This window comes from Betta splendens, chromosome 5 (assembly GCF_900634795.4).
Source record: "Betta splendens chromosome 5, fBetSpl5.4, whole genome shotgun sequence".
Lineage (NCBI taxonomy): Eukaryota > Metazoa > Chordata > Actinopteri > Anabantiformes > Osphronemidae > Betta > Betta splendens.
In genome coordinates this window covers 10,943,935-10,968,838 of record NC_040885.2, presented here as the reverse complement: position 1 = coordinate 10,968,838, position 24,904 = coordinate 10,943,935, and the positions used below count along the sequence as shown (strand labels likewise).

At 46.7% G+C, this 24,904-nt stretch overlaps 5 protein-coding genes across 9 annotated transcripts; 3 read left to right on the top strand and 2 right to left on the bottom strand.

Moving 5' to 3' along the window:
• The first annotated feature begins 1,001 nt into the window (after positions 1-1,001).
• On the top strand, positions 1,002-9,012 carry nuak2 (NUAK family, SNF1-like kinase, 2). Of its 2 annotated transcripts, none has more exons than XM_029151321.3 (6): positions 1,002-1,560; positions 4,310-4,430; positions 4,890-5,041; positions 5,848-5,913; positions 6,157-6,412; positions 6,489-9,012. In XM_029151321.3, exons 1-6 carry the CDS (start codon positions 1,345-1,347, stop codon positions 7,529-7,531), a joined length of 1,854 nt encoding a protein of 617 aa, XP_029007154.1. In that variant the 5' UTR covers positions 1,002-1,344; the 3' UTR covers positions 7,532-9,012. The 2 variants fall into 2 exon arrangements, with proteins under 2 accessions (XP_029007154.1, XP_029007155.1); XM_029151322.3 differs by having other exon boundaries at positions 1,003-1,560; positions 6,160-6,412.
• Position 9,013: 1 nt separating this feature from the next.
• Positions 9,014-11,917, bottom strand: ccnd3 (cyclin D3). Of its 2 annotated transcripts, none has more exons than XM_041070722.2 (5): positions 11,317-11,917; positions 11,015-11,230; positions 10,637-10,820; positions 9,669-9,811; positions 9,014-9,543 (listed from the first exon to the last, which is right to left on the bottom strand). In XM_041070722.2, the coding sequence occupies exons 1-5, from the start codon at positions 11,551-11,553 to the stop codon at positions 9,316-9,318; spliced, it is 1,008 nt and encodes a 335-aa protein (XP_040926656.1). In that variant the 5' UTR covers positions 11,554-11,917; the 3' UTR covers positions 9,014-9,315. The 2 variants fall into 2 exon arrangements, with proteins under 2 accessions (XP_040926656.1, XP_029007168.1); XM_029151335.3 differs by having other exon boundaries at positions 10,637-10,799; positions 11,317-11,912.
• med20 (mediator complex subunit 20) lies at positions 11,042-16,651 on the top strand. Of its 2 annotated transcripts, none has more exons than XM_029151348.2 (4): positions 11,042-11,176; positions 15,603-15,748; positions 15,926-16,179; positions 16,262-16,651. In XM_029151348.2, exons 2-4 carry the CDS (start codon positions 15,655-15,657, stop codon positions 16,481-16,483), a joined length of 570 nt encoding a protein of 189 aa, XP_029007181.1. In that variant the 5' UTR covers positions 11,042-11,176; positions 15,603-15,654; the 3' UTR covers positions 16,484-16,651. The 2 variants fall into 2 exon arrangements, with proteins under 2 accessions (XP_029007181.1, XP_029007180.1); XM_029151347.2 differs by lacking the exon at positions 11,042-11,176 and adding an exon at positions 15,274-15,381.
• bysl (bystin-like) lies at positions 12,039-15,129 on the bottom strand. The gene is made up of 7 exons (XM_029151324.3): positions 14,735-15,129; positions 14,384-14,540; positions 14,155-14,293; positions 13,883-14,016; positions 13,617-13,777; positions 12,762-12,864; positions 12,039-12,600 (listed from the first exon to the last, which is right to left on the bottom strand). Exons 1-7 carry the CDS (start codon positions 14,994-14,996, stop codon positions 12,246-12,248), a joined length of 1,311 nt encoding a protein of 436 aa, XP_029007157.1. The 5' UTR covers positions 14,997-15,129; the 3' UTR covers positions 12,039-12,245.
• Positions 16,652-17,563: 912 nt separating the features above from the next.
• usp49 (ubiquitin specific peptidase 49) lies at positions 17,564-22,960 on the top strand. 2 transcript variants are annotated; one of them, XM_029151313.3, is made up of 7 exons: positions 17,564-17,803; positions 18,976-19,090; positions 19,235-20,706; positions 21,084-21,291; positions 22,201-22,309; positions 22,443-22,648; positions 22,746-22,960. In XM_029151313.3, exons 3-7 carry the CDS (start codon positions 19,300-19,302, stop codon positions 22,847-22,849), a joined length of 2,034 nt encoding a protein of 677 aa, XP_029007146.1. In that variant the 5' UTR covers positions 17,564-17,803; positions 18,976-19,090; positions 19,235-19,299; the 3' UTR covers positions 22,850-22,960. The 2 variants fall into 2 exon arrangements, with proteins under 2 accessions (XP_029007146.1, XP_040926651.1); XM_041070717.2 differs by having other exon boundaries at positions 17,796-17,910.
• The last annotated feature ends 1,944 nt before the right edge of the window (positions 22,961-24,904 follow it).

Here is a 24,904-nt window from a genome sequence, read left to right as displayed (position 1 = left end):
ACTACACAGTGTGAGATTTTTTTTTTTTTGAAAACCAGAGAATTACTGTATTGTTTTGTATTTATTCTGTAACGACAGACCTATAAGCCGAGTCTGATTAGAAAACATTGCATTAGATTTAACATTAGACACAGTATGCACTTCAGGTAATGATAAAAAACTCTCAACCTACAACAATATTTACTCATATTTACTCTAATAGTATCAGTTAAATGTGTATCTGATAGACATCTTAATACGTATTACCGTTTTAGGATGTCTATAAGCGAAACCAACTGGTCCAAATCAATTCACCAACCCGATTTAATTACTGGTTACTGCATGCTGATCTCTAGTGGCTAATAGCTGTAACAACAATGCCAAACCAATCTAGTTCTGGTTTATTATTTATCTTATAAAAATTAGTGGAAAAGTAATTATATTGCTGCACATAATTACCGAAAATACAACGCAGATAAAGGCATTTTGTAAATTGTATATTGTTATGTTTTTGTATATTTGTTAGTTATATTATTATAGTTTGCAGTCATGAAGGTTTACCGTGATGTTTTATAAGATCATTGGTACATTTTAGCCTGTAAGTGATATGTGACTTAAAAATGTACGATGTGCTATATACCCTCTGTCTGTGGCGGCTTTCTTTCATCCAGGTCATCTTACGGATGGAGCAGTAAGTAGTAGTAATCCTACTAGTATTCATTAGAAAGTAGAAGTATAACGAGGACAGTTTTGTGTATTTTTTTCTATTCGTTCGTTGGTGCGCTTGATTTATCTTCCATGTACACCTACTACTGGCGTTCAGTTGTTGCTTCAAACTAGCCTTAAAGATCACCGCATTTAGGTAGTCGGTATAAGAAAGAAAATGTATCACCTAACTTATATCTTGTCCAAGATTTGAGAAGTAACAAAAAGCAGACCATATGAAACAGCGTCTTGTGAGTGACGAAGTTAGCGAGTTAAGTATCCGGGTGTTTCAAATCGAACGCACCCAAACCTCGAAACACCGCCCGGTTGTGTGACGTAGCCGCCTCCGGTGCTTCGCTGCTGTCCCAGCGCGCTGCTGGTACAAAGCCACAGTGCGGAGGAGCAGACGAGGGAACCTGCAGGTCCTGAGGTGGATGTTAGAGATCTGAGTTCAGCATCCAGTCGTAGGAATCTGCTCGACAGCCTGTACGGACAGCGTTGCTCTTTTATCCGAACCGAGCCGGGTCACCTTTGGAAGCAACTTCGCTCCAACAACAACCACCTGATGCGTTTAAACAACCGTCTCCGCCGCTCAAAATAACCAACAACCACAGGGGTTTTTCTTGTTTTGTTTTTGTTTGTTTTTCCGTTTTTGCCATTATGGACAGTTCGGCGCGTGCCTCGGCGAACTGCCGGCCGCCGGCCGTTGGGCTCGCGCCCGACGAGAGCGCTCCGAGCCCGGCGCCCGTGAAGAAGCAGGCGGTGAAAAGGCACCACCACAAACACAACCTGAAGCACAGGTACGACTTCCTGGAGACGCTCGGGAAGGGGACGTACGGCAAAGTGAAGAAGGCCCGGGAGCGGTCCGGCAGACCGGTGAGTGCCGACGCTTCGTGGTGTGATGAGAGCGCGACGAGGCGAGGCGAGCGGGGCCGCATCTGCAGCCGGCGTTGAGCGCTGTCGGCCACCTGTTGTGTGCAGACGGAGCGTTATTATTAGAAGACGCGCCGTCTGCGCACAGGTAGACCTGCGTTCAGTTCGGTGTCTGCACGGGCAGCACGCGTTTCCTCTAACGGACCTGGAGTTCATACTATGTCACACATTTGAACGTCCCTCTCTTTAAGAAACACGCGGACTTCTAGTGAAACCAGTCACGTGGACAAACGCAGCATTTCAAAAACGAGCCTGTTTGTTTATTTAAAAGTAAAAATGAAATATCAGTTTACAGAAAATTGATCCTATCACACGTCGCACAGGGACCAAACTTCCTGATTCCTGTAAATCTGTTGCCACTCTATTAGTGGCACTTTCACCTCCTGCCAGTTTACGGGCAGCTCAACGGAAAGGCGTGTTGCAGGAAGAAGACTTAGGTGAAATTATCCCAGGACAAAGGTTCGAGGCATTTCTTTCTTTTCTTGTCAGAGGCTGAAGGGGAAGTTGCAAATAGGCTTCCAGGTGGATTCCAGCGCCCCGCGGCCCGAGGGGGAAATGGGAGGTATTTAAAACAGGGGGACAGAGATAACCACTGAAGTGGAATGTGAAGGAGACAATGGCCCTTGTGAAATATAGGAGCTTCACCTTAATCAGAACCTGCCTTTTGGAGTCAGCGTTATGCTTTTAAACAAGGGCTTATCTGTACAGCAGCTGATTCTATCAGCCAGTCTAACCTCTTCAGTTTATAGTGACAGTCAGTCCATCAGCCCTGCAGAAATGAGCTTAAAGGTAATTAGTTAAACTGGTTAATTTAAACCTTTATGAAATAATGTCACTTACTGTAGCGGCGTTTTGCTTAAACTGGGTTTGTCTAATAAAAAAGCAGCTTAGTTTATGTTAACCCAATGTATATTCCACAAGGACAAGGAGCCAAAGCTAAAGTGGTGAGTTAGTTTCTCTTTGGGTCACTGCTCTGAATAATAGATACTTGGCAGAGACGTTGTTGTCGGTGAAAGTGCTCAGAGGTCACGGCAGTGGAAGGAATTCCCCCGCCCTCACCTGCAGCGAGGAGGCTGCAAAACATGTCGGGCCCTGTCCACACGCCCAGCGCCGCGGCTCTCATTGGGCCGAGCCGGTGTCCGAAACCCCTCTACGCCACGAAAACAGTCGGGCGTGAGGTGGAAGCACGTGCGTCTGCTTTTGTTCTCTCCTGCCTTTCACCGTGTTGACTGTGTGTGAGATGAAGATGCGTAACTGGACGCAGGGAGGGACCCGGCACAAAGGATGGCTTCACCTCGCGTGTGTTGGTGCTGCAGCTACAGCTGTTTTCATTGTTCCTCAGTTGGGTAATCAAGCTCTCAGGTGGCGGTTTTAAAATAGATCCAAGTCACAACACATGTCTCCTGACTAATTTAACTCGACCTTTCTATGAATCATGTTAATTGGTTAAAAAACAGGTTACTAGGACACATTTGGATTAGAGCGAGAACTAATGAATATCTTAATTATATTGTAATCATTTGGATAAAAAAGTAAATCTCTAATTTATAATTCGTTGTCCATATTATTTCTAATTCAGTCCCTAGTAATTGTATGATTTTACTGCTTTTTGTAAGTGGACACTAGATTTTCAGTGGGAGCGAGTAGGAAATGTCCCCTAAAGCTCCTCCAGCCACCATTTGTTCATGTTGTTAACATGTTTGGTTTGTGGTTATTGTTTCGAAATGTCGTGTGACAGCAGCTTAGTACCGTCTTCGTCACCTGGCTCCGATGGCTCCGCACCGGTCAAGTGCAAGCGCCTGCACGTGATGTCTGCAGAAACCGCCGCGTTCGGTGATTCACGGGTTTTTCTCCGGCGTGCGGCTTCACGATGAACTTGGCGAGAGCCGGCACAACCGGTTCCGTGTTTATTCAGAGGCCGCGTGTGAAATATCGGAGATTTCTGCCTCTCGGTGCGTATTGCGTTGGTGCACGGACGCAAACACATCCACGCGGAACCTCACGGGGGTGTGAGGTCACGGCGGGCTCCTCGGCCGACGGACAAACGCAGGAAACCTCCGTTCCCAGAATCAGGAAATCGCTCTGCGTGTTGGAGCTGAGCTGAGCTGACCTGAGGCCAGACGCTGACTCACAACCGGAGACAGTCTGGAGCTGAAACTGATATGACACGGCGCTGCTTCACTCCTTTCCCCGTGTCTGTAGCCTTGAGGGTTACAGAGGAAACCACCACCACCACCGCTGCCATCTGGTTCCCCGACGCCCTCCAACCTTTTGGCTCAAAGATGACGCATTCAATGCACGGAGGAATCTCAGGCATCTGAGCTCCAAACAGACGTAAAGACACTCGCGGGCTCGTCTGAAGGCCACGTGGCACCGGCCTGCGGACAGAGGCCCATTCACGCTGAAATCTCTTCATTCTGTGGGCAGACGTAGCGGCAGACAATAGGCTTCCCCACAGACAATGCTCGACCGCCTTGTTAGAAACAACACAGCAGATTTTTCAGTTCACCGCCCAATGTTCCTCTCACGAGCGTCGGATGAGGGGCAGCTGTTGTTTGTACATGTTCATCTCTTTCTTTCCCCTCCGCTGCGACAGAGATAATGCTGTGACTAAGTCCCATGTCAGCGCTATTCATTGGCTGACATTCTCCGGACCCGTGTCTCACTTTAACGTCTTTCTTTTTGTTTTAAGGTTGCCATAAAGTCCATCAGGAAAGAGAAGATCAAGGATGAGCAGGACCTGGTTCACATCCGCAGAGAAATTGAGATCATGTCTTCTCTCTGCCACCCGCACATCATCAGCATATACGAAGGTACATTTATACTTTGGTTACGATTGTCGTGTGGGTTTTTCTTTTTTTCTGTTGCATCGTGATTGTACATCTGAGCCACACGCGGACTCACACGTGACGCCTTCGGTGGAGTTTGGTCACGCAGGTCCTGGGCCGAGGACCCATGCTGGGTTACATAAGCGCCGGGACCCCGGCGTCGCCCCGTCAGCGCAGCCTCGTGTCTTCCAGCTTCTGATGAGATGGTCATCGCTGCGCTCGCCCGCAGGCCGCTCACCACAGGGCTTTGTTCATCAGCCACTCAGTGTGTGCATGGCTTTAAAGGCTGCGGGCACAACATTACTGGGAACACCTTCATGAGACTATTTGTGTCAATATTTTTAAAGGCTCCGGCATCAGCCTCAGGGTGTGAAACAAATCCCACGGCTTTTGTTTAGTTGGGATGATCGGAGGTCATAATTTGTAATGAATCTTGTCTTGCAGTGTTTGAAAACAAGGACAAAATCGTGATCGTGATGGAGTACGCCAGCCGGGGCGACCTGTACGACTACGTCTGCGACAAGAGGCACATATCTGAGCAGGAGGCCCGGCACTTCTTCAGGCAGATCGTCTCGGCGGTGCACTACTGCCATCAGGTAGGCGCCACCATTATGAAAGCAGAGTCGGCGGGATGGCGTCGGAACGAGCGCGGCGTCTTGCATAAAAAGCTGCATGAGCAGAGCTTCACTCAGCTCTTTCCAGGGCGCCCCCAAAGTTACGTAAGGGCCTTATTCAATGATGTGAACAGGGAGCCTGTGGGAGCGACGCAGGGGGAGGTGAGCGGGCCAACGGCCAGCCACACGCATGGTCTCACAGGTTAATGAGGGTGTGATGGAACCCCCCCGCCCCCTCCAGCGTCCACAGCCGTGGATGTTCTGCACCTTGCATAATCTCTGTTTGCCGAGCGATATGTACACAGCGACCCGACATCGTGTCCGCGGGAACCATCTGTCTCTCTCTCTGTTTTCGTCACGTCTCGTCTCTGATCGGCGTCTTGCAGCTTAAGGTTGAAGGTTATCGACGCTGCGAAACACGGCCGTGTGCGGAATGTGTCCGTTGCCACAACAAGCGCTGATACGTATGAAATAGTTGACCCGCTTTTTTTTTTTTTTTTTTTTTTTTTTCTTCTTCTTCCTCAAAGCAAAACAAACGCGGCTCAAGTCGCAGGCATGCCCCCCTGCTGAGTGAAGGACAATGAGGCACAGCTGACGTAGCAGGAAAAAGGAATGCACTCTAACCCAGTAGAGAAGAACGCGTTCACATAATGCAGTCGAACCAGTGAAGAAACCTGGAAAACACCAATTTGTTTTTTCTAGTTTGAGTGTAGGGGTCATGTGGCAACACCAAAAAATATTAAAACTATAAAATATAACAATCGTCTTCTGTTTGTTTCCTCCCCCAGAATGGAATAGTACACCGGGACCTGAAACTGGAGAATATTCTACTAGATGACAAAGGAAATGTTAAGGTATGTGTGAGGACCCAGATGAAAAATAATAAATAAACATTCTTGTTTATTTAACCTTCATTCCAGTTCCTGATCATTAACGTTATGATAATTTATAATGACCACCACACACACACAAATGTAATATAAGGAATTCTTTGGCCAACAGATTTGTATGCAACTGTATTGAATTTCAGTGGAAATGATGACACCGGAGATGTGAGTGGGCTTAACCCCTGACCCCTGACCTCTGTCTCGTCCCAGCAGATCGCAGACTTCGGCCTGTCGAACATTTACCACGGCGACGAGTACCTTCAGACGTTTTGCGGCAGCCCTCTGTACGCGTCCCCAGAGATCGTCAACGGGCGGCCGTACCGCGGGCCGGAGGTGGACACCTGGTCGCTCGGCGTGCTGCTGTACACGCTGGTTCACGGCACCATGCCGTTCGACGGGAACAACCACAAAGCACTGGTCCAGCAGATCAGCACGGGAAACTACCGCAAACCAACCAACCCGTCCGGTGAGTCCTCCCTCCTTGTGTTCTTCTCCCATGATGAGAATGAAACGGGCTGAACGTTCCTCCTCCGCCTCCTCAGATTCATGTGGACTGATCCGCTGGATGCTGATGGTAAATCCAGAGCGCAGAGCTACTATAGAGGAGATCGCCGGACACTGGTGGCTCAACTGGGGTTACCAGCGGCCATTGCTGTCGGAGGTGAAGACGGACGCGGCCCCGGCCTCCGCCCCCGTCCCCCCGGCCGCCTCGCAGCCCGCGGGGCTGGGCAGCGTCGCCAGCTGGCTGCGCCGCACGTCCCGGCCTCTGCTGGAGAACGGCTCCAAGGTGCGCTGCCTGCTGCGCCCGCAGGGGGGCGGGGCCGACGTGGCGAGGCAGCGGTCCCTGCGGAGGTCGCGGAAGGAGAACAACGTCTCCCAGACGGTTCACGAGGGGAGCGCGGACGGGCGCCCCTCCAAGGGGATCCTCAAGAGGCGCAACAGCGTGAAGCAGAAGGCGGCGAGCGAGGCCTCGGCTGCAGGACCCGCGGAGCCTCCGAACGCTCTGGGAGCGCCGGCACCTCCCAACGCCCCGCCCCAGACGCTGCCTCGCAAAGGTATCCTGAAGAAGCCCGCGGAGCAGGAGTCGGGATACTACTCCTCCTCCCCGGAGAACAGCGATTCTGGCTGGGTACCGCAGACTAAAGAGTACCCCTCGGCCCCCACCCACAGGAAGGGCATTCTGAAGCGCAATGGAAAGTTCTCGTCTGGTCGACTGCACGAGTTTGGCTCACTCGACCAACTGGCAGCTTCTCTGCCTCGTAACTGCGCCCGGTCCAGACCCAACGGGGCCATCAGCGAGGACAGCATTCTGTCGTCCGAGTCCTTTGACCAGCTGGACCTGCCCGACCGAGTGGGGCCGCAAATGCAAATGGCTAAGCCGGCCAAGGCCGGCATGAGAGGCTGCGTGTCCGCCGACAACCTGCTGGACATCGAAGAGGACAGGACTCTGGGGGACGGGCTGCTGAGGCCCTGGAGCTGCTACGAGTCTGGAATGGCTGACAGTGCCTTTTCCCTGACGGACTGTGACAATGTGACGGAGGCCTACAAACAGGCCATGGTGATACAAGGCTCTAAGGCGAGCTAGAGGCCGGTGTGGAGGCTTAAAGGACTAAACTACTGCTGATCTGACAGCCAAAGTGCATGATGGACTTACACGTACCAAAAAGGGAGCGGCCTCGGTGCTGGGGATGTGACACGTGGAGTAAAATACGCACAACGCACAACTGAGTGCAGCTAAATGCGTCCATGTCAAAGATGAGAGGAGGAGCTTTGAGCTTAGCATTAAAAGTGTAGTTACTCATCAGTGAAAGCCAAATGTCCGTCTCTGCTAGTTCAACGTAGCGTCTCAGTCGCAGCAGATCCAGTGGTTTAGTGCCTCATTCACAATTACATAATATTTTAAGCAACAAATGAAGTGTCTTATTGTCAACATGGCAATCATGTTTGACTGGTTGATCAGCTGTCAGCTTTACTGAGGATGAGGGCAATAATAGACAGCGTCCAGGTTAGAATGTGTTTGTGTATAATAACACTAGTGTTTTTAGCAAGTTGTGAAAATGGCATTTCATGAAAACCAAAGAAGTAATATTATCAACCTGTTTGTCTTTATTTAAAAAAAGAACTTAGCAAAACGTGACAGCAGGACGTCTGCTTTTAACAGGGATCTTACCTCTGGAGGAGCATTTTTTTATATTCTTTTAATAATAATAATTTGTTTGGACATGGTTTTACTTGCCATGACTCACAACAAGTGTGACCAGTAGAACCTGCTTTTACTTCCAAATCTGTGGCTGTCGGTCCGTGCCTGCAGGCGGCGGTTTCACAGAAAAGGCGCGGCTCATAAGTTTGTTTGTGTGATGAATGTGAGACACCAGCTTCAGCGAACTACTGTCTAATAACATACTGAAGCTCAGTCCCAGTGAAGGTGTATTAAACGGGGATCTGAGTTAGAACGTGAGCCACCTAACTGTGTTGCTGCTGACTCAGCTTTTTAATCCTATCTTCCTATTGTCCTGTTCTATTAAAGCGCCACTGCCGGGAAACGCACTTTATCAGACCTTTGAAACTTGATACAGTTTATTTTTCTAGTTTGAGTGTAGGGGTCATGTGGCAAAATATGCAGGGAGTCCACTTTAGCAACAAAACATGCTGCTTCTTGGAAACTGGAATGTAAATATTTTTGTTTGGCTCATCAGGAATTTGAAGCTTGTCTGTATAAAAGTATAAACCAGAAATTCATGTCATTTCTAAAATTTTCAATTTTGTATCAAGGACTTTCACTGATAAATTCTCATTTGCCCCTGAAGGCTGACGTGCAGTCAGCCCGTGGGCAGACCGGTCTCCAGGGTTTCATTTTTGTATAGTTGAACATACATTTGAGCATTTCATCAATGTTTTTGCTTTTGCTGTCCCAGAACATGCAGGTATGCAGAGTTATTTTATACTTTTATTCAGTCTAACTGTTTTGCAAAACTCTTCTTTGCCAAAGTGACAGGCTAATTGATGAACACGTGACCTGCCATGATGTGACTGGGTTGAAGAAATCAATAAAAACTGAACAACAGAGTCTTGGCTAATTTGTGTCTTACATGTTTGTATATATTTATCATACACCTCAATTTAATCAGAACTTTCAAAGTACAAAGGTATATTTATATTTACAACACCCAGGTAAACACATATACTGTATAAATAATTCCTACTAGGATTCAGTCTAATTAAACAAAAAATGCATGGTCTACAAAACCTTCTCTTACAGAACCTGATATACAAAAACACTTCTTTAAACTGTTGTTGACGCAACTTTCAAAGAACAATTCAGAGCAACAATGAGTGGCGTTAAACTACATGACTTTGTATTGAGGCCTCTTATTCACCCTCATGGCTGTAGACAGTCGTCCCGTCTGATGTCATGGAGAAGTGTTTTAACGTCGCCACCTGGGGCTTCGCGGTCGGTGCAGCATCCTGAGAGTCAGCAGGAGTGAAGTCGACCTCTGAGCCGTGGGCTCTCGATCTGAAAACGCCGTCTTCAGACCAGCGGGGAAGGTTAAGGCCCCACACGGCCCCCAGCTTGTCATAGCACAGGAAGGTAGAGCTCTGTTTGGCAGAGAAAGATAAACCTTCATAAGCTCCTCTGTTTGTTTGATCGAAACACAATATTGACAACCGGGCGAAGTCGAAAAAGATACCGCCGTAAAAGGGCCGTCAAACATTAGCTTTACCACATCGGTGGCCGTGAGGTTGGCCAGAAATGTCATCAGTGCCTCAGGAGAGACGGCGGCGGCCATTAGCTTCAGTTCACGCAGGGCAAAGGTCACACAGGCACACGCAAGAGTGGAGGGCAGGAACGGCGAGAAGCCACTATCTGAGAGGACACAGGGATTAATCACACTTCAGCTTGAAAGATTCCTAAATACGAGAGACAAGCTCAATTTAGTGTTTAATTGTTAACATGTTTCCTTAGTTGGCTGTTGCTTCATCACTTTCAGCGTGTAGTTGCACAGGTGTGGTTTCGTGTGGGGCTCCCCACAGACTGGGGCCACAATGAGAACGTCACTGAAGCGCAGACAGCTCGACGGACGCCACCGCTCTGGACACACCCTTCTACACAAAAGCCAGTCCTCAAAAGCCGGCATTTCCCAAAACCCAATAATCTGACACAATATCCCCAACGCTTCTGGCGAGAAAGACGCACAAAAAGCCAGCCATTCAATCCGGGCTGAGTCATTGTTTTGAATGGGTTACAACGCAGGGAGACAGGACTTATCGTGAGTTTATGTCACAGGCTGTGTAAAACGCCTGCGACCGGCTGTATATCCCCGTGACCTGCTGCCTCCGGCTCCATCACAGAGTTTCGTGGGAAATCGGCCAGCTGAATAGTTGGACGCAGGTCTTTCACAGCACACAATACAGGATTACACCAACGCACCTCTGTGTCTCCAACATGAACTGCTGACACGCCGGGCTGTAATCACCAATAGTTACGGCAGCTTTGTGGCCTTTGTTCAATGCTAAAAAAGAAATCTTATTCCATCAGATACATGCAGTACTAACTAAATAAAACCCCTATCATTTACTCCCTTACGAGAGATACACGATACGGATGTTATGATACAAATGTCCACATAAATCATTCAACGCAGGATTTTTTTTCACATTTTGACGTAGAGCTGACAGTTATGTAACGTACCCGTTGTTGCCAGAGCAACATAGGAGTGGACCAGCCTGCGCACGTGCTGGAGGTGGACGGGCCCAACACCCGGCAGGGCGTGAAGAACCGGCTCCAGGAAGTCCGAGGGCACCACACAGGCCAGGCACCAGTCCAACCTGGACACCACCTCCACCTCCCACTGCTGCAACACACACGCGTTCATCTGCAGGTCACAAACCGTCTATTATCCAGTTAGTAACGCTGCCGGGGAAAGGAGAAACATCTGGATGTGATCCAGTGTTACCGGGGCACGAGGCGGTGTCCTCGCGGGTTATGGGGTCATGATTGATGATTATAATAACCCATCACGCGCTCACATTTAACTATATATATTGACTAGATGGGCGGAGGTTTTACCAGGACGTCTGCGACGGACACGGAGTTGTCGGTGTAGACGCAGAGCGCGCCGGCCGTCAGAGGAACCGTCTCCCTCATCTTGGAGGCCACGAGCATGCAGACGACGCCCAGCAGCTGCAGCCGGGGCCGCTCGACGCGGACGAGGCTCAGGTAGTGATCCAGGTAATGCGCGGCCAGCGGGAACACCTCCTGCTCGCACTTCTGCTCCTCGCACACCTGCAGTAACACACGCACACACACACGGTCCGGTGACGGGCCCTCGCTCTGCTGTCGCGCACGAGGCGCAGGCCGCGGGCGGCTACCTGTAGCATCCACACCGCCAGGAGCCCCCTCGCGCGCGGCGGGACGTCCCCCCGCGCGGAGACACCGCGACCGGGCCGCCGGCACGTCTTTTCCAGAGCCGCCAGATGTCGCAGTGTTCTCCGGTCGCCGACCACCGCCGGGTCGCTGCGGGCCCGCAGAATCACCCCGAACTGCGAGCAGCAGCTCTTTTCAACTTTAAATTCATCTCCAAGAAGCTTGTCTCCAGAAAGATCCATTCGACGAACAGCACATTCGATATATTCTCAACAGAAAATGTCGATGTATTGTTAAATTCACTGTTAATTTCACCGCTGTGGGATTGAGATGTTTTAATTTAGCGTTCGCTTTGAGCTAGCTAACTAGCTAAGCTAACTCATGCTAACCACCTAGAGCCAAACGCAAAACTAATCAGCAGGGCGCCAGATATGTTGGTTTACAGTAAATGAGTCAGAGATTTATGTTTAACACGAATAGCATTAGCTAAAATAGGTTTGTTGGCTGCTCAGTAAATTATAGCTAAAACATTTCCGTAAAATTTTACAAATTTTGCTATAAAGTAGAATATGGGTTTACTAATATGTTTGATGATTGTGGAGGAGAGAGGTAAATATATTTAAAAAAAACTATTGGGTGGCTGTAATTGTCATTACAACCAAACACTATTAAGTCCAGAATCTTCTAAGTGTGCTTGATAATAAAAATTAAGAAATGGAAAAGATGATTGTGACATAAGGATTCTGTGTTTTTTAATATATTCAAAACAAATCAGTAAATTACAACCTCAGGAATAACGTTGATTATTACCATTCAATCTGTGATGACTCAATCAACCTGTCCTTTTATAGGACAAGAAGATAAATAACATGAGAAAATATGCTTTTTACGAAACAATTGCAAGCGAGGAGGATTCGCCACCCGCTCTGAATCCTCAGTCCATCTCAACTGTAGCAGGGAGCCCGATTTCAACATCCCTCGACTCCGAGTTTTGCAGTTCTCTGCGTATCTCTGCAGATATCTGGGGGTGCGTTTGTATCTTGAGCAGCTCCAGCAGTGCTGCCTTCTGTTCAGAGGCCAGGTCGGCCTTGTAGCGCTGAGCCAGGGTGAGCAGGCTCTGATGCCACAGCACGGGAAGCACGCGCTTCTCACTGCGGAAGGACAGGAAGTGGGCGACCAGGGCGTCCAGGACACGGAAAGGGAGGGCGTACTTCTTGTCAAGCAGGAGGCGCAGGAAAATGCTGTTGGCACCGTTATACTCCATCTCTGCCAACTTAAGCATTGCAGCACTGAAAGACACAATTGTGAACAATATTCAATCATCCGCATTATGCAACTTTGACCTTGTGTCACCTGCCAACACCTCGCATTATAAAGCGTTCAGGAACAATCTATCAGCAGCAGGCTGATATTAATCTGCTGGTGTGTGTCAGTGAGAAGGAAACCCCACCTGGAGTGGAGCACAGGGATGGAGCACTTTGTGAGTATGCTCCCGATGATGATGGCTTCTCTGAGAGTACAGGTCCCAGATTCGCACAGAGGAATCAGTATACCTGTAACAGACAGGGAACAAGGTGTGAATTTACATTTTTTTTAAAAAGCAACAAGCAGCCATCTTCTGAGTTACAGTTTAATACAAACTTATGATTGGGGACTGACATTTCTACATAAATATAACTAGCATTGAGATTAATTTCAATATAAATGTTTATTGCTACTTAAAATGTTTTTCTCTAATTCGACATGCACAGACTTATACAGTAATAATCGTAGAATCCACTCCCCGTACATTGTATGTTATATCCTTATTATCCATTGTACACTGTATTTTTGAGCAACACTGCCACCTAGTGGTCATGTCTGACATTAGCGTTTATGTATGGATTGCTGGATGTTTAGTGGAAATCTGTGAACACGGGATTACAAAAAAAGACGTCTTCAAGAATCATTGGCCAAAAATCTAAACTGTGATCATATGTAGGATGATTTCAGTGTGTTATTTACTGTGCTTCAATAACCAGTGGTGTTATTTAGCCCATGGACATGGATTCTATACCAGTGTTCTGAGAATAAAAGATCTAAATTTAGCATTAAGACCAGAAATGTGACATGTCACAGAAAGCATGTGCACGTCTGTGTCAAACCCTTCTGTTCACTTCAGTTTATTTTAAAAGGGTCACGTGACATATGCTAAGCCTAACACAGAGTCGAACTAGTAAAGCATGATGACTACTGTTTGCAGGTCTGTCTGTTGTAAGTCGGATGAATTAAATCCTTCCATCTAATTATTAAGCTACGGTCTCACCTTTAAACCATGCTCCTGGTTTGAACAAGGCCTTTTTCAAGGCACTGTAGAGATGAAAGTTGAGTTTCTTGTATTCTGCAATATCATCTCGTACACGGGGCAGCAGCACCAAGTTGTAAAACCTCTGTGCCATTCGCTCTTTCAGATTGGAGGAAAATATTCTACAACACAAGATGAACATTGTTCTTATAGCGGTTTCTTTATATGCGGTAAACGACACCAGATTTGTCACCAACAGGTAAGATGTTAGGCAGAGAGAGACCCACCGTGTGGCTTGGTACATGGCAGCGGCAGTCCAGGTCTCCGGCTCGGTCAAGTACAGAACCTGCTCCCAGTTTGAAAGCGCTGGGATTATTTTAAAAGCTTTTGGCAATTTACCACTGCGATATTTTGACAGAACCTGCAACAAAATAAGAGAAATAACGATTACTATGCAAATGGACAACTGTGCACAGAGTGTAGTTTTAATACATATTTCTCTTTGATTTGTCACATCTGTCCACTTGTTCATGTGTCATGAACCTACATTTTAACTCACCTTATTCACACCTCTGTACACTTCTACTATCCTGGGGTCCAGCTGTGGCATTGGACGACCTGAAACCTCCGACATCACTGTCTCCACCTCAGTCTGCTTCTCTGTGATCTTCTCCATGATAATATCAGCCAGAGTCCGTCTATAAATAAGGCAAAGCAAGCAGGAACTGCTCACAACCTATGTCACCAAACATAGCTCCAGAATAAATCAGCATTGGGTTGTGTCTTGCCTCATTGGAGGGTTCTTATTCATGAACATTTCAATGGCCTTCTCATCTTCAGGATCAACAACAACTTCTTTATCGCCCTCACTGTCATCGCCTCCAGCACCTGTTGCTTCAATTGCTGGCCACTCTTCATCCGAGTCCACATCTTCAGCAACGGAACCTAAAATATCACCACTTATAGTCACACTGGCATTTAAAGATTATTTTGAGTCACAAAGAAGCATTGGCACTTTTTACAACAACCCAACAATTATGAAGTGGTGCTCTTGTGAGGATAATGGTCATCAGTTCACACCTAAACCCATCAGTGAGATGCTGTGAGGTCAGCTTCAGTGTAATGTGTGTGTTCATTACCGAGAACAGTGACTGGAGGTTTCTTCTTCTCTGGTGCCAGGCCATACTCTGTCTGCAGCTCCTCTTGTTGGATCCGAGCCTGCTGTAAGATCTTCCGTGAAAGTCGCTCGTCTACGTACGTGTCCTCGTTTTCAGTCCGACCGTCTTTGCTCTTAACTCGGCCTCGGGCTCGGACCGTGTCGTCCTGCATGATCTGGTCGGCCAGCGCCATCGCTCCTCCGCTCCTCTCTCCGCTGGATTTGGACTTTTTGACTTTCGGCATCACTGTGACCTGACGGTGCCGTTGTAACTTTAATACTGAAAACCTTTTGTATGAAATTCAACAAGACCTGTAAACAGGCTCCGACTCAACACGTGTATCTGGCCATTACAGGGCGGACGTGACGTAGGAGGCGTGACGATACTTAAAATGTATTTTTTAGCATTTGTCGTTGACATTAACCATTTAGTTAACTAAACGTAACTATATTAGAATGCGTCGACAAAATTAAATAATTAAGAAAAATTAAGAAATATACAATAATGTTTTGCCTACTATGTCAAGTTATTGGACTTAACTTTACCGGAAGATATTTTGTTAACCCGGAAGTGTTCAATCAACGCTCTAGACCGCCAGTGAAAACAAAACAATCAATGGGGGTAACGTGGTAAGATTAAAATATTATTGTTTTTATACATATTATATTAAATAATATTTTATATTTTAGTTTTAGAAAACCATCTTACAAATGTACACATAGCCTGGTCGTTTAGCCGCTTCGCTCTCCTTCACTCGATGCTCTGCGGATCAGGGAGCAGCGCTGCGCACCTTACGTGTCCAGAATAACTTCTACACCAGATGCGATCTGACGCCGTGTTTGCTCTGCAGTGTGTGCGGCGTTCCGGTGTTGGAGGGGAAGAGTGTGCAGCAGACCGTGGACATGCTGCACAAGAAGCTGGAGCAGCTGGGGGCCGTGAAGCAGGGCAGCTTCTGCGTGGACTGCGAGACGTACCACGCCACGGGAACCGTCAGCGGTAGTATTAAGAGAGCCACATGTCACATGCTTCTTCGCATAGAAGCGTTAAAGATGTAACTAGCATCTCATTGCTGGTGTTGGTTTATGGACTATATTCTTCACATGCTCCTTCAAAATTCCTCTCTCTCCAGCATTGAAGTTTAACTTCACACTCAGACCCACTTGTCTGTTACAGGTCAGCCCTCCAAGCTCCTATATGTAATGCACAACTCTGAAACCCCTTTGAGCTGTCTGGCTCTGTTTGAAGGCGGCCCGTGCCTGATAGCTGATGCAAACTTTGATGTGCTCATGGTGAAGTTAAAGAGCCACTTCCAGAATGCCAAGGGGCACAAGGTGGAGTGTCGTGGTTCAAGATATCGCTACTGTGACTTCTTGATAAAAGTCGGTACTGTGACAATGAGCTCCAGCGCCCGAGGGATATCCGTGGAGGTACACACACGTACTTTGATCTCTTGAGCGAGAGTGGAGATATTACTTTTGCACTGTGTTAACTGTCCATGTGTCTCATCAGGTGGAGTACTGTCCCTGCGTAGTGCCAGGGGACTGTTGGAATCTAATGAAGGAGTTCATGCAGTCTTTTCTTGGCCCCAGCGTCCCTGAGCTGCCATCCGCGTTTGCCACCAAGCCCGAAGGACTCTTCGCACCAGCAGACTGCGTGGACACCATGACTCAATACCTAGAGTTGTTTAACAAACTTCGCAAACTTCAAATTCAAGGAAGTAATGTCCGTTGAATTGAGTGGGATTTTTTTTTATGTTTGTATTGATGTTGCTTCAATTCTGGTCCCATGGATCAGAATTTTGAAAAACCAAGAGATTTTATTTTCATATTTGGATCACTGTCATACACTATTTGATAAAAAAAAAATCTTGTTTAAATTAAAGTGACGTAGTTAACAGCACTAGGTACAATCTCTGTTTCTCATCTTATAATCTGTCTATTTGTGTAGAACACATACTTCGAATGTCCTCTTGGGGGAGTATGACCTTCTCAAGGGGTTAGTTCAAGATTGTAAAATAATAATACAGTGAAGTGAATTATCTGTTTGTAGGGAAACAAAACACTTCTATTTACTTAATTTGACATTATTTGAACAGGACAGGAGAATGGAAAAAAACTTGAATGTGTACAGTGGTGTACTGTATGTAGCAGTATTAGACACATACAACAAAATAGTTATAGTAAAAAACATTTAATTATTATTAAAATAACTAAACAAGCAAAACAAGTAATCTGACGAACAATAAGCTAATTCTAACCAGTTTATGTACTGTACATATTACATAATTAAATCTTTTATCATTGAGTATACCTTTAAGATAAGATAAACTTTATTCATTCCACAATAGTGAAATTCTTTTGACTACAGCAGCAAGGAGACATTAAACATTACAGCAGTATGTAGAACGGTAAAAAGAACGGATGGCAGCAGTATTAATGATTAACGTAATCAAGTAAAATCAAGCAAAATTTCATTTTCAAGACATATTTACATGACTCTTGAAGCATATGAACTAACAAGGTCTGCACAATGAATGCAGTCGTTTAGTGCATCTGCATTTGGGTCTGGTTCCAAAACACTGATAAAGGTGAGACAGGCTGAAAACTTCCACTGCATCTTTAAGGCGGCACCGCTACGTGCCTGCGTTAATTGCTGTAATAGAGGCCTCCAGCCTGCCCTCCAGAATAAGCGCCCTCCGTGTGACAGCCCCAACAGCCGCTGAGCTCAAGAGCCGCACGTGCGCAGGTACGCGTGAGGGGATCGGCACCGACCCGCTGACACCCGCCGGGCCCAGAAGCTCGGGGGTCACTCGTCCTCCACGGCCGCTCCGCAGTCTCTTATTGTTCCATGTGGCCTCGGTGGGAGGACGGATGCGCGGTCCATCCTGCCGCCTGTTGTTCAGCCTCTCGGCCAATCAGAGCGCGGCTGCCGCTCGGTCGCGGTCCAATGAGAGCCGCGAGGTCCGGGCTCGGATCGAGAGTTGGGTTGTTCAATCTGCGAGGGGGACAACAAGCAGCTCCGAGTGCACCGGATGGATGCGTGTCGGCGATGGTAACGTTATCTAGCCTTTCCATTATCGGAGCTTACGACCGCAACAGCCCAGGAGCACGGACGAGGCCCACGCGCGCGCGCGCCCTCTCCGCTGCCGGCGTGCCGCGGTGAATGTCACCGGGGAGTTTTCAAACGTTCAGCGGCGCCGTCCTGCTAGCGAGCTAAGCCGAGCTCGTTAGTTCGCGTTAGCGGTCGGCAACAACCGTTAGGTTAACTTCGATTGTCCTCGGCAGTCGCGTTAGCCGCGCGGCTAACGGCGGCTACCGCGGTGGGCTAATAACATAAACGGTGGCTACTTACTTGGTGCCGGGGGACGCGTTTTTTTGCGCGTTAAAGTGCATTTATTGGTGGGACACGACCCGATGCTAGGCACCGCCAGCGCCGCTCCGCTCCGCGTCGCCGTGGCTAGCGATTAACGTAGCGACTCTAGCTAACTTAGTGCAGGCTGAGCTGCCTCACACCAACAAAGTTGCTGGATGTTCCTGGAGAGAGGCTCTCTAACTGGTCTTTGTTCTGAATAAGCGTGGTAATCGTGCAGTAGCCTAGCATGGCGATAACCGGCGGACAGCCCGAGCCAGACAGCCGGCTTTAAAGCCGCCAGGCACCGCTGCGTTATTACAACATCGGCGAATATCGACGTCGGACGCGTAAATACAGTTACATATGTGAAGCAGACCATAACAAGCCGCGATCCGGGCGGGAGCCCGAACTAAGCAGCCGCCGGCCGCGCAGGCTGTTTGTCAGCGGTGCTGGTATTATTTTGTCTCACAATTAGTGGTTGTGCCACACAAAGAAAACAAAAAGAGCCGCGGTCCTAGCGCAGCGCTGGTGCTGCTGGAGTAGACGGTTTCATGGATTAACTGCGAAATTAAATGGCCAACCAGCCCCCCCCCTCCTCCTGATGACGATCCGCATGTGAATGTGGTTATAGGTCGTATTCATAAGCATTTAATAAAGTGATCACTGTGCCGTGGAGCATTAAACTTTAACTTTACGTTTTAAATGTTTACCTATAAATATTTTATATGCACTGTTTTTTTTAAACTTAATAGTCACCAGTTGCTGTGTGTTCTTAATCGACAGCATTCATATTTATCATACATCATGTTGAATTGTAGAAGTGGTGCTGATGCATTTAGGCCTCATGGTCAGTTTGAATCTTTATTTCTCAGAATGTTCCTGTTGGTGCTGGTGGTGACAGAGGGCATGGGTGATCTGGTGGCGTTGAGCTCCCTGCAGAGGTTGTGATGTATCTTTTTAAACCTGGTCAAGAAAACCCCATTTCCAGTAAGTATTTCATTTACAGTCACTTTAAAAAACAGCTCTTGTTTGTATTTGAACAATTTAGGTTGACCATACTAAATCCTGTTCAGACATTGATCTGGATATGTCCATCTATTAATCTTTACTTTCTCCTGACTTCTATTTCAGCATGAGCTGCTGCTTGGCTACAGGACGTGTGTCCTATCACTGAGGCCACATGTGTATCTGGAGAGATGGATCGTTGTAAGCACGTGGTACGCCTTCGCCTGGGCCAAGACCATTCCATCCTCAATCCACAAAAATGGCAATGTGTGGACTGCAGCACTACAGATTCGGTGTGGGCCTGCCTCAAATGCTCCCACGTGGCATGTGGACGTTTCATGGAGGAGCACTCGCTCAAACACTTCCAGGAGTCACACCACCCACTGGCTATGGAGGTGCGTGAGCTGGACGTCTTCTGCTTCGCCTGTGGAGACTATGTACTCAATGATAATGCAGAGGGAGATCTCAAACTCCTCCGAGGGGCGCTCTCCACGGTCCGCAGCCCAGGTAGACGCTCGCTACGCTCCTCCACTGGTGGGGAGTGCACACCCAGGGCCGGGGAAGGCGGGCCTCAGCCCGCCATGCAGCTGGCCTCGCGGCACAGGAGGAAAGCACTTCTAGGGAAGATGTTTCGGACGTGGATTGGCAAACATCACGACCTGGAGAATCAACGCAAAGAGAAACTGGAGGAAGCTAAAAGACAAAAGAAAGAGGTTAAAAGGAGACTCATGGAAGAGCTTATCAATGTACCTCCCAGAAAGAGCGCTAGGCTTCTTACTCAGGCGCCACGCTCAACCATCACACTCATTCCTCGCAAATTTCGTGACCCTCCAGAACGCCTACCTCCTCCTCCCAAGAAGCCTTCCCTTCTGACCCTGTCCCGCAAGGTTCCTCAGAATGGCAGACCTGCTAAACTGAGGAGATACTACTCCACGCATGCGGTGACCAGAAGGAGACTCGCTCCAGGTGTCACTGGTCTCCGCAACTTGGGGAACACATGCTACATGAACTCAATATTGCAAGTGCTGAGCCACCTGCAGAAATTCAGGGAGTGTTTTCTCACTTTGGACCTGTGTGAGACCGAGGAGCTGTTGGCTAAGACCAATCACTCCCAGGGAGTGACAGGAGTGACAGGAGGTGTCGTCAGCAGCGATAACACGGCTCTGTCAGGATGCCCGCTCGGACGCATGGGGAAAGCAGGTTGTTGGAATTTGCCAGAGGGCAAAAAGGAAAGCGTTCCTCCTTCCCCGCAGGCTGCGGAGTTGGTTCAGCCCAAGGAGCCCCGCTCCTCCCCCCGCCAGCAGATGTCTCTGTGCCATGAGTTGCATACACTTTTCAGGGTCATGTGGTCAGGCCGGTGGACTTTGGTATCTCCCTTTGCCATGCTGCACTCCGTGTGGAACCTCATCCCAGCTTTCCGGGGCTACGACCAACAGGATGCCCAGGAGTTCTTGTGTGAGCTGCTGGACAAGGTGCAACAGGAGCTGGACACCGAAGGTTCCAAGCGTAGGATTGTTATCCCCATCACAAAGAGGAAACTATCCAAGCAAGTGCTAAAGGTTCTTAATACCATCTTTCATGGGCAGTTACTGAGCCAGGTGAGACTATTAGACAGATGTGAAGACTCAAAAATATAATTAGAACAATATTCAATCCTGAACGTTGCCATAATCTCAGTGATAAAGATTGTCATTGAAAATGACCATATCTGTTTTATTTATGCCACCTAAGTCTGTTTGTAGCATAGTGAAGGCTAATCATTTCTGCAGCAATATATAAAGTGCACTTAACACCTTGTTTTGTTTGTAATATGCACATGCTGTAGATTTTGTAAAGCAAAAAGTAAAGTTTGACATTAATGTCTTATTGTCTTAAGAGGTTGTTATTATTATTTTATTACTCTTTTTTTCCCCAAAAAATAGGTGTCAGACTTTAATAGTTTTTTTTCTTCCTCCACATTTTCTTTCCTTATTAGGTGACGTGTCTGTCCTGTAAGCACAAATCGAACACAGTTGAGCCATTCTGGGATTTGTCATTGGAGTTTCCAGAGCGGTATCACAGCATCGACAAAGGCTCTGGCTCCACAGCTTACCAGCGCAGCTGCACCCTCACTGAGATGCTGTCCAAGTTTACAGAGATGGAGGCTCTTGAAGGCAGCATCTATGCCTGCAACCACTGCAACAGTAAGTGCAATGTTTCATATGGTGCAGGCAAACAGCAGCTTTTCTGTCACGAGCTCCATGAAGTTCTCTCTACAGAACCACACACAACATGAGCATTATTACAATCAAACTGTCTAATATGCTAAACATAAACCTTGTACACAATTAAAACACATTTAAAGATTTTTTTTGTGGACAGTGACATCAATTTCATTAGTTTGTTGATGGTTTGTCAGCACTAACTGCTTGTTTCTTAATCAGAGATTTCGACCTCCATCGTCTTAATGTGTGTCTGTGGATTATCTACCAATAAAGAGTTGTAGATAAATGAAAAAAAAAATAAAATACAACTTTTAAGTCAGTATTTAAATAACAGCTTTACATATATCTATGTGTATTTGGCAAATTACAGGCTTCAAATAGAAAGACGACTCAGCACACAAAGATGTGGCCTCATGATTCACAAACCCAGTGAATACACACACACAGGCAGGCTCAGTGCAAACAGTTGCACAACCAATCATGCAGCCTGGACACACCATGAATCTCTTTTCTTTTGTTGTCTTTCTTCTACATTGAGCTCAGGCATGGTTGTATTTAGGGTTGTGGCTGTTTAATGCTGTAAATGTGTTAATTTGAATTTATTTTTCCCCCATTCAGCTTTGAATGTGTTTTATTGTTTGGTAATGATACCCCAGCCTTTTGGGGTGTGTGTGTTAAATGCCAGAATCTGTGCCTGGAGCAGGAGGCCTTTCTTCTCCTGTCCATCTCTTCCTCCACTGTCTCACTCACTGTTGACAGTGAGTTTTCATGTCTGGAGGAGCCAGACATGAAAACTAGATTTGTGGAAGCCAAACTAAATGTTTGTTTAGAGGTCTGGGTTATTGTAACAGTGTGGCAAAGCCTCACTCTGTACACTCTCTGCTGTAGAAAGAAGACGGAAATCATCCCACAAACCCTTAGTTTTGTCAGAGGCGTGTAAGCAGCTTCTGATCTACCGCTTACCTCAGGTTCTACGGTTGCACCTCAAACGCTTCAGGCAAGTTTCCCTCAAGGACCATTTGTCATGTCATGTTTATGTGTAACTGAGAAACCCAGTGTAGAATGTCCTGTTGTCGTGAGGGACGAGGCTGGAACCATTTGGACACTAATCTGTTTGTGTTACATGGCAGATGGTCAGGACGGAACCATAGAGAGAAAATCAGCGTCCACGTGGCCTTTGACCAGGTTCTGAACATCAAACCATACTGCTGCACGGGCTCAGGTCACTCTGTCCACAGAGGTGGCTACACCTACGATCTGTCTGCTGTAGTTATGCATCATGGTAAAGGCTTTGGCTCAGGGCACTACACCGCTTACTGCTACAACACAGAAGGAGGTGAGCGACAGGCTGGATTTGTTTCAGTAGATCAGTGCATAGTATTTGTTCCGCTGTTGTGTTGTTACCACGCGTTTTGTCTGTTTCCTTTTTTCAGGTTTCTGGGTCCACTGTAATGACTCTGAGATGAAGGTTTGCAGTGTGGAGGAAGTGTGCAACACTCAGGCCTACATTCTCTTCTATACCCAGAGGTCTGCCTAAGCACCTCTCGCTGTGATGTCGACCTGTACGTGACAACTTGGGGCCGCATTTATGAAAAGGTTCTCTGATATTTTCCTGAATGTCAAATAAACTCTTGATTTATGATGACGATTGATGACTTCCTATAAAAAGTCAAAGAGGGCAGTAGGACAGCCAGTGTAGAAGAATAAAGTTTTACCAGTAAAATGACAGCGGGAAATAATTGTATACAGTTAATAAAAAAAACTGACAATAAATGGAAAAACCTTTTTCATGAGTGAGGCCACATGTTTCTCTGCCTGTGCCAGCGCCATGTTGGGTTTAGGCCTAAAGACTGTGGAAGCAGGTCCGACTTGGTCCTGATGAACACCAGGTTGTGTGTCCACATTTTTAAAAACTATCAGGCTCATGTCTGTCGTGAGTCTGGGAACAGCCAAGACAGCATTTTACATCCAAAGGCATCACAGATTCTGGAGTTTGGAGCTTTTTATCACAATAATGTTGAGAAGCGTGTCTTGTGTGTGTGTGTGTGTGTGTGTGTGTGTGTGTGTGTGTGTATGACTGCATTAGATCTCAGTGCAGTAAATGTTCTAAAGGACATCATCTATCAGCATTGTTGCGTAGATCCCCTCGCATGCAAGGAGTCTACTGATAAACACACTAAAGTCCAAATCGTGTGTTGCCTTCTGTTCAGCTTTTTTAATTATTGTGAAATTTCACCTATGGAACTTTTAATACTCATCCTTGTGTCATTTGTATTTCATCATGTCCTCTCCTGAGTTGTACTGCTGTGACTGGATACTGTGTCTTAGGCTTGAGGCCTCGGTGTGCGCGCTCAGTGAACAGGCGTAGGTTTTTGGTTCTACTTTATTTTGTAGTCTTTATTTCTTTGTTTCACAAAAAGAAGCGAAAAGTACGACTTTCAGACACTTGATTGATAGTGAGTGATGGAAAGCTGCACTTTTGAGGAGGGGGTTCCTACTGTAGGTTCAACCTTTGTGGTTGCTCATCTTTTAGCTCCTGCACCTTCTTTAAATGGCAGCTCCCCCTGAGGTTTAATGGTTAAAGTAGTCTGAGACACTGCATGTGTGTTTTACCTGCAGCGTACACAACGTGCGTTAAAAGGGCAGACTATGATACTGAAGAATGTGTTTTACAGGACTGGCAAACCCATTTTGAGTTCAGCACCTGAAAGCAATATATTGTACATCCTTCATCTTAACAGGAATTAAGATAAAATCAGGAATTCTTCTTCTTATGTTTTTTTCTACTCTGCTGTTTCTATTGAGTCTTTTAGAATTTGCTAGTTAATCAAGGAAAGCTGTATTTGATACGAGTCAAATACATATTACATTTGTGAACTCGATGTAAAAGTTGGAACAATCTAATGACGATGAATGTCTTACTTTTTAGAGGTCAGCTGTGGCCATGCCACGGACTCTGATCCCCTTGAGTTCTGTCTTGTACTGTAAGAATACCTGTCATTAAGTGTACCGATCATATGGGTTTTGCCTGACAGTAAAGATTAAAAAGACAAAAACAAATAAGAAATGTCCTTTGTGTGAAACTAACTGTAAAACACCAATGGGAAGATGATTCACAATCAGCTGTTTGTTCTCATTCCCGTCTTGCTGAAGCAGGACTCGAACGGACACTTAGTGCTGCAGTCGTTGTTACAAACTGATTAGTGGCAACAAAACAGTTGCATTTAATTATGTCTACACTATGAAAGCGAAGAAGCCTCTTAAAAGAACCATTAAATATTTATAACTTTAGTGCTGCATTACTGACTATATGTCAGTTACAGAGGAAAATATCTGCTGCTCAGTTGTATTAAGTAAACAGGACTCTTCATTCTACCTGGACAAAAACTAGTAAAAGACTCATATAGTTTAGTTCTTTCTTCTCTCATTCAGCTGATGCCACAATGGTGAGGCTTGTTTGTAACAACTAAGTTGGATAAATTTCGCAAATGTGCTGAATAAAAATTAATTCAGAATTTTTAATAATGTAGTTAGTTTAGCATTTTAGTTACTTCTTACCATAGATTTGAAATCAACATGGTAATAACTTCAG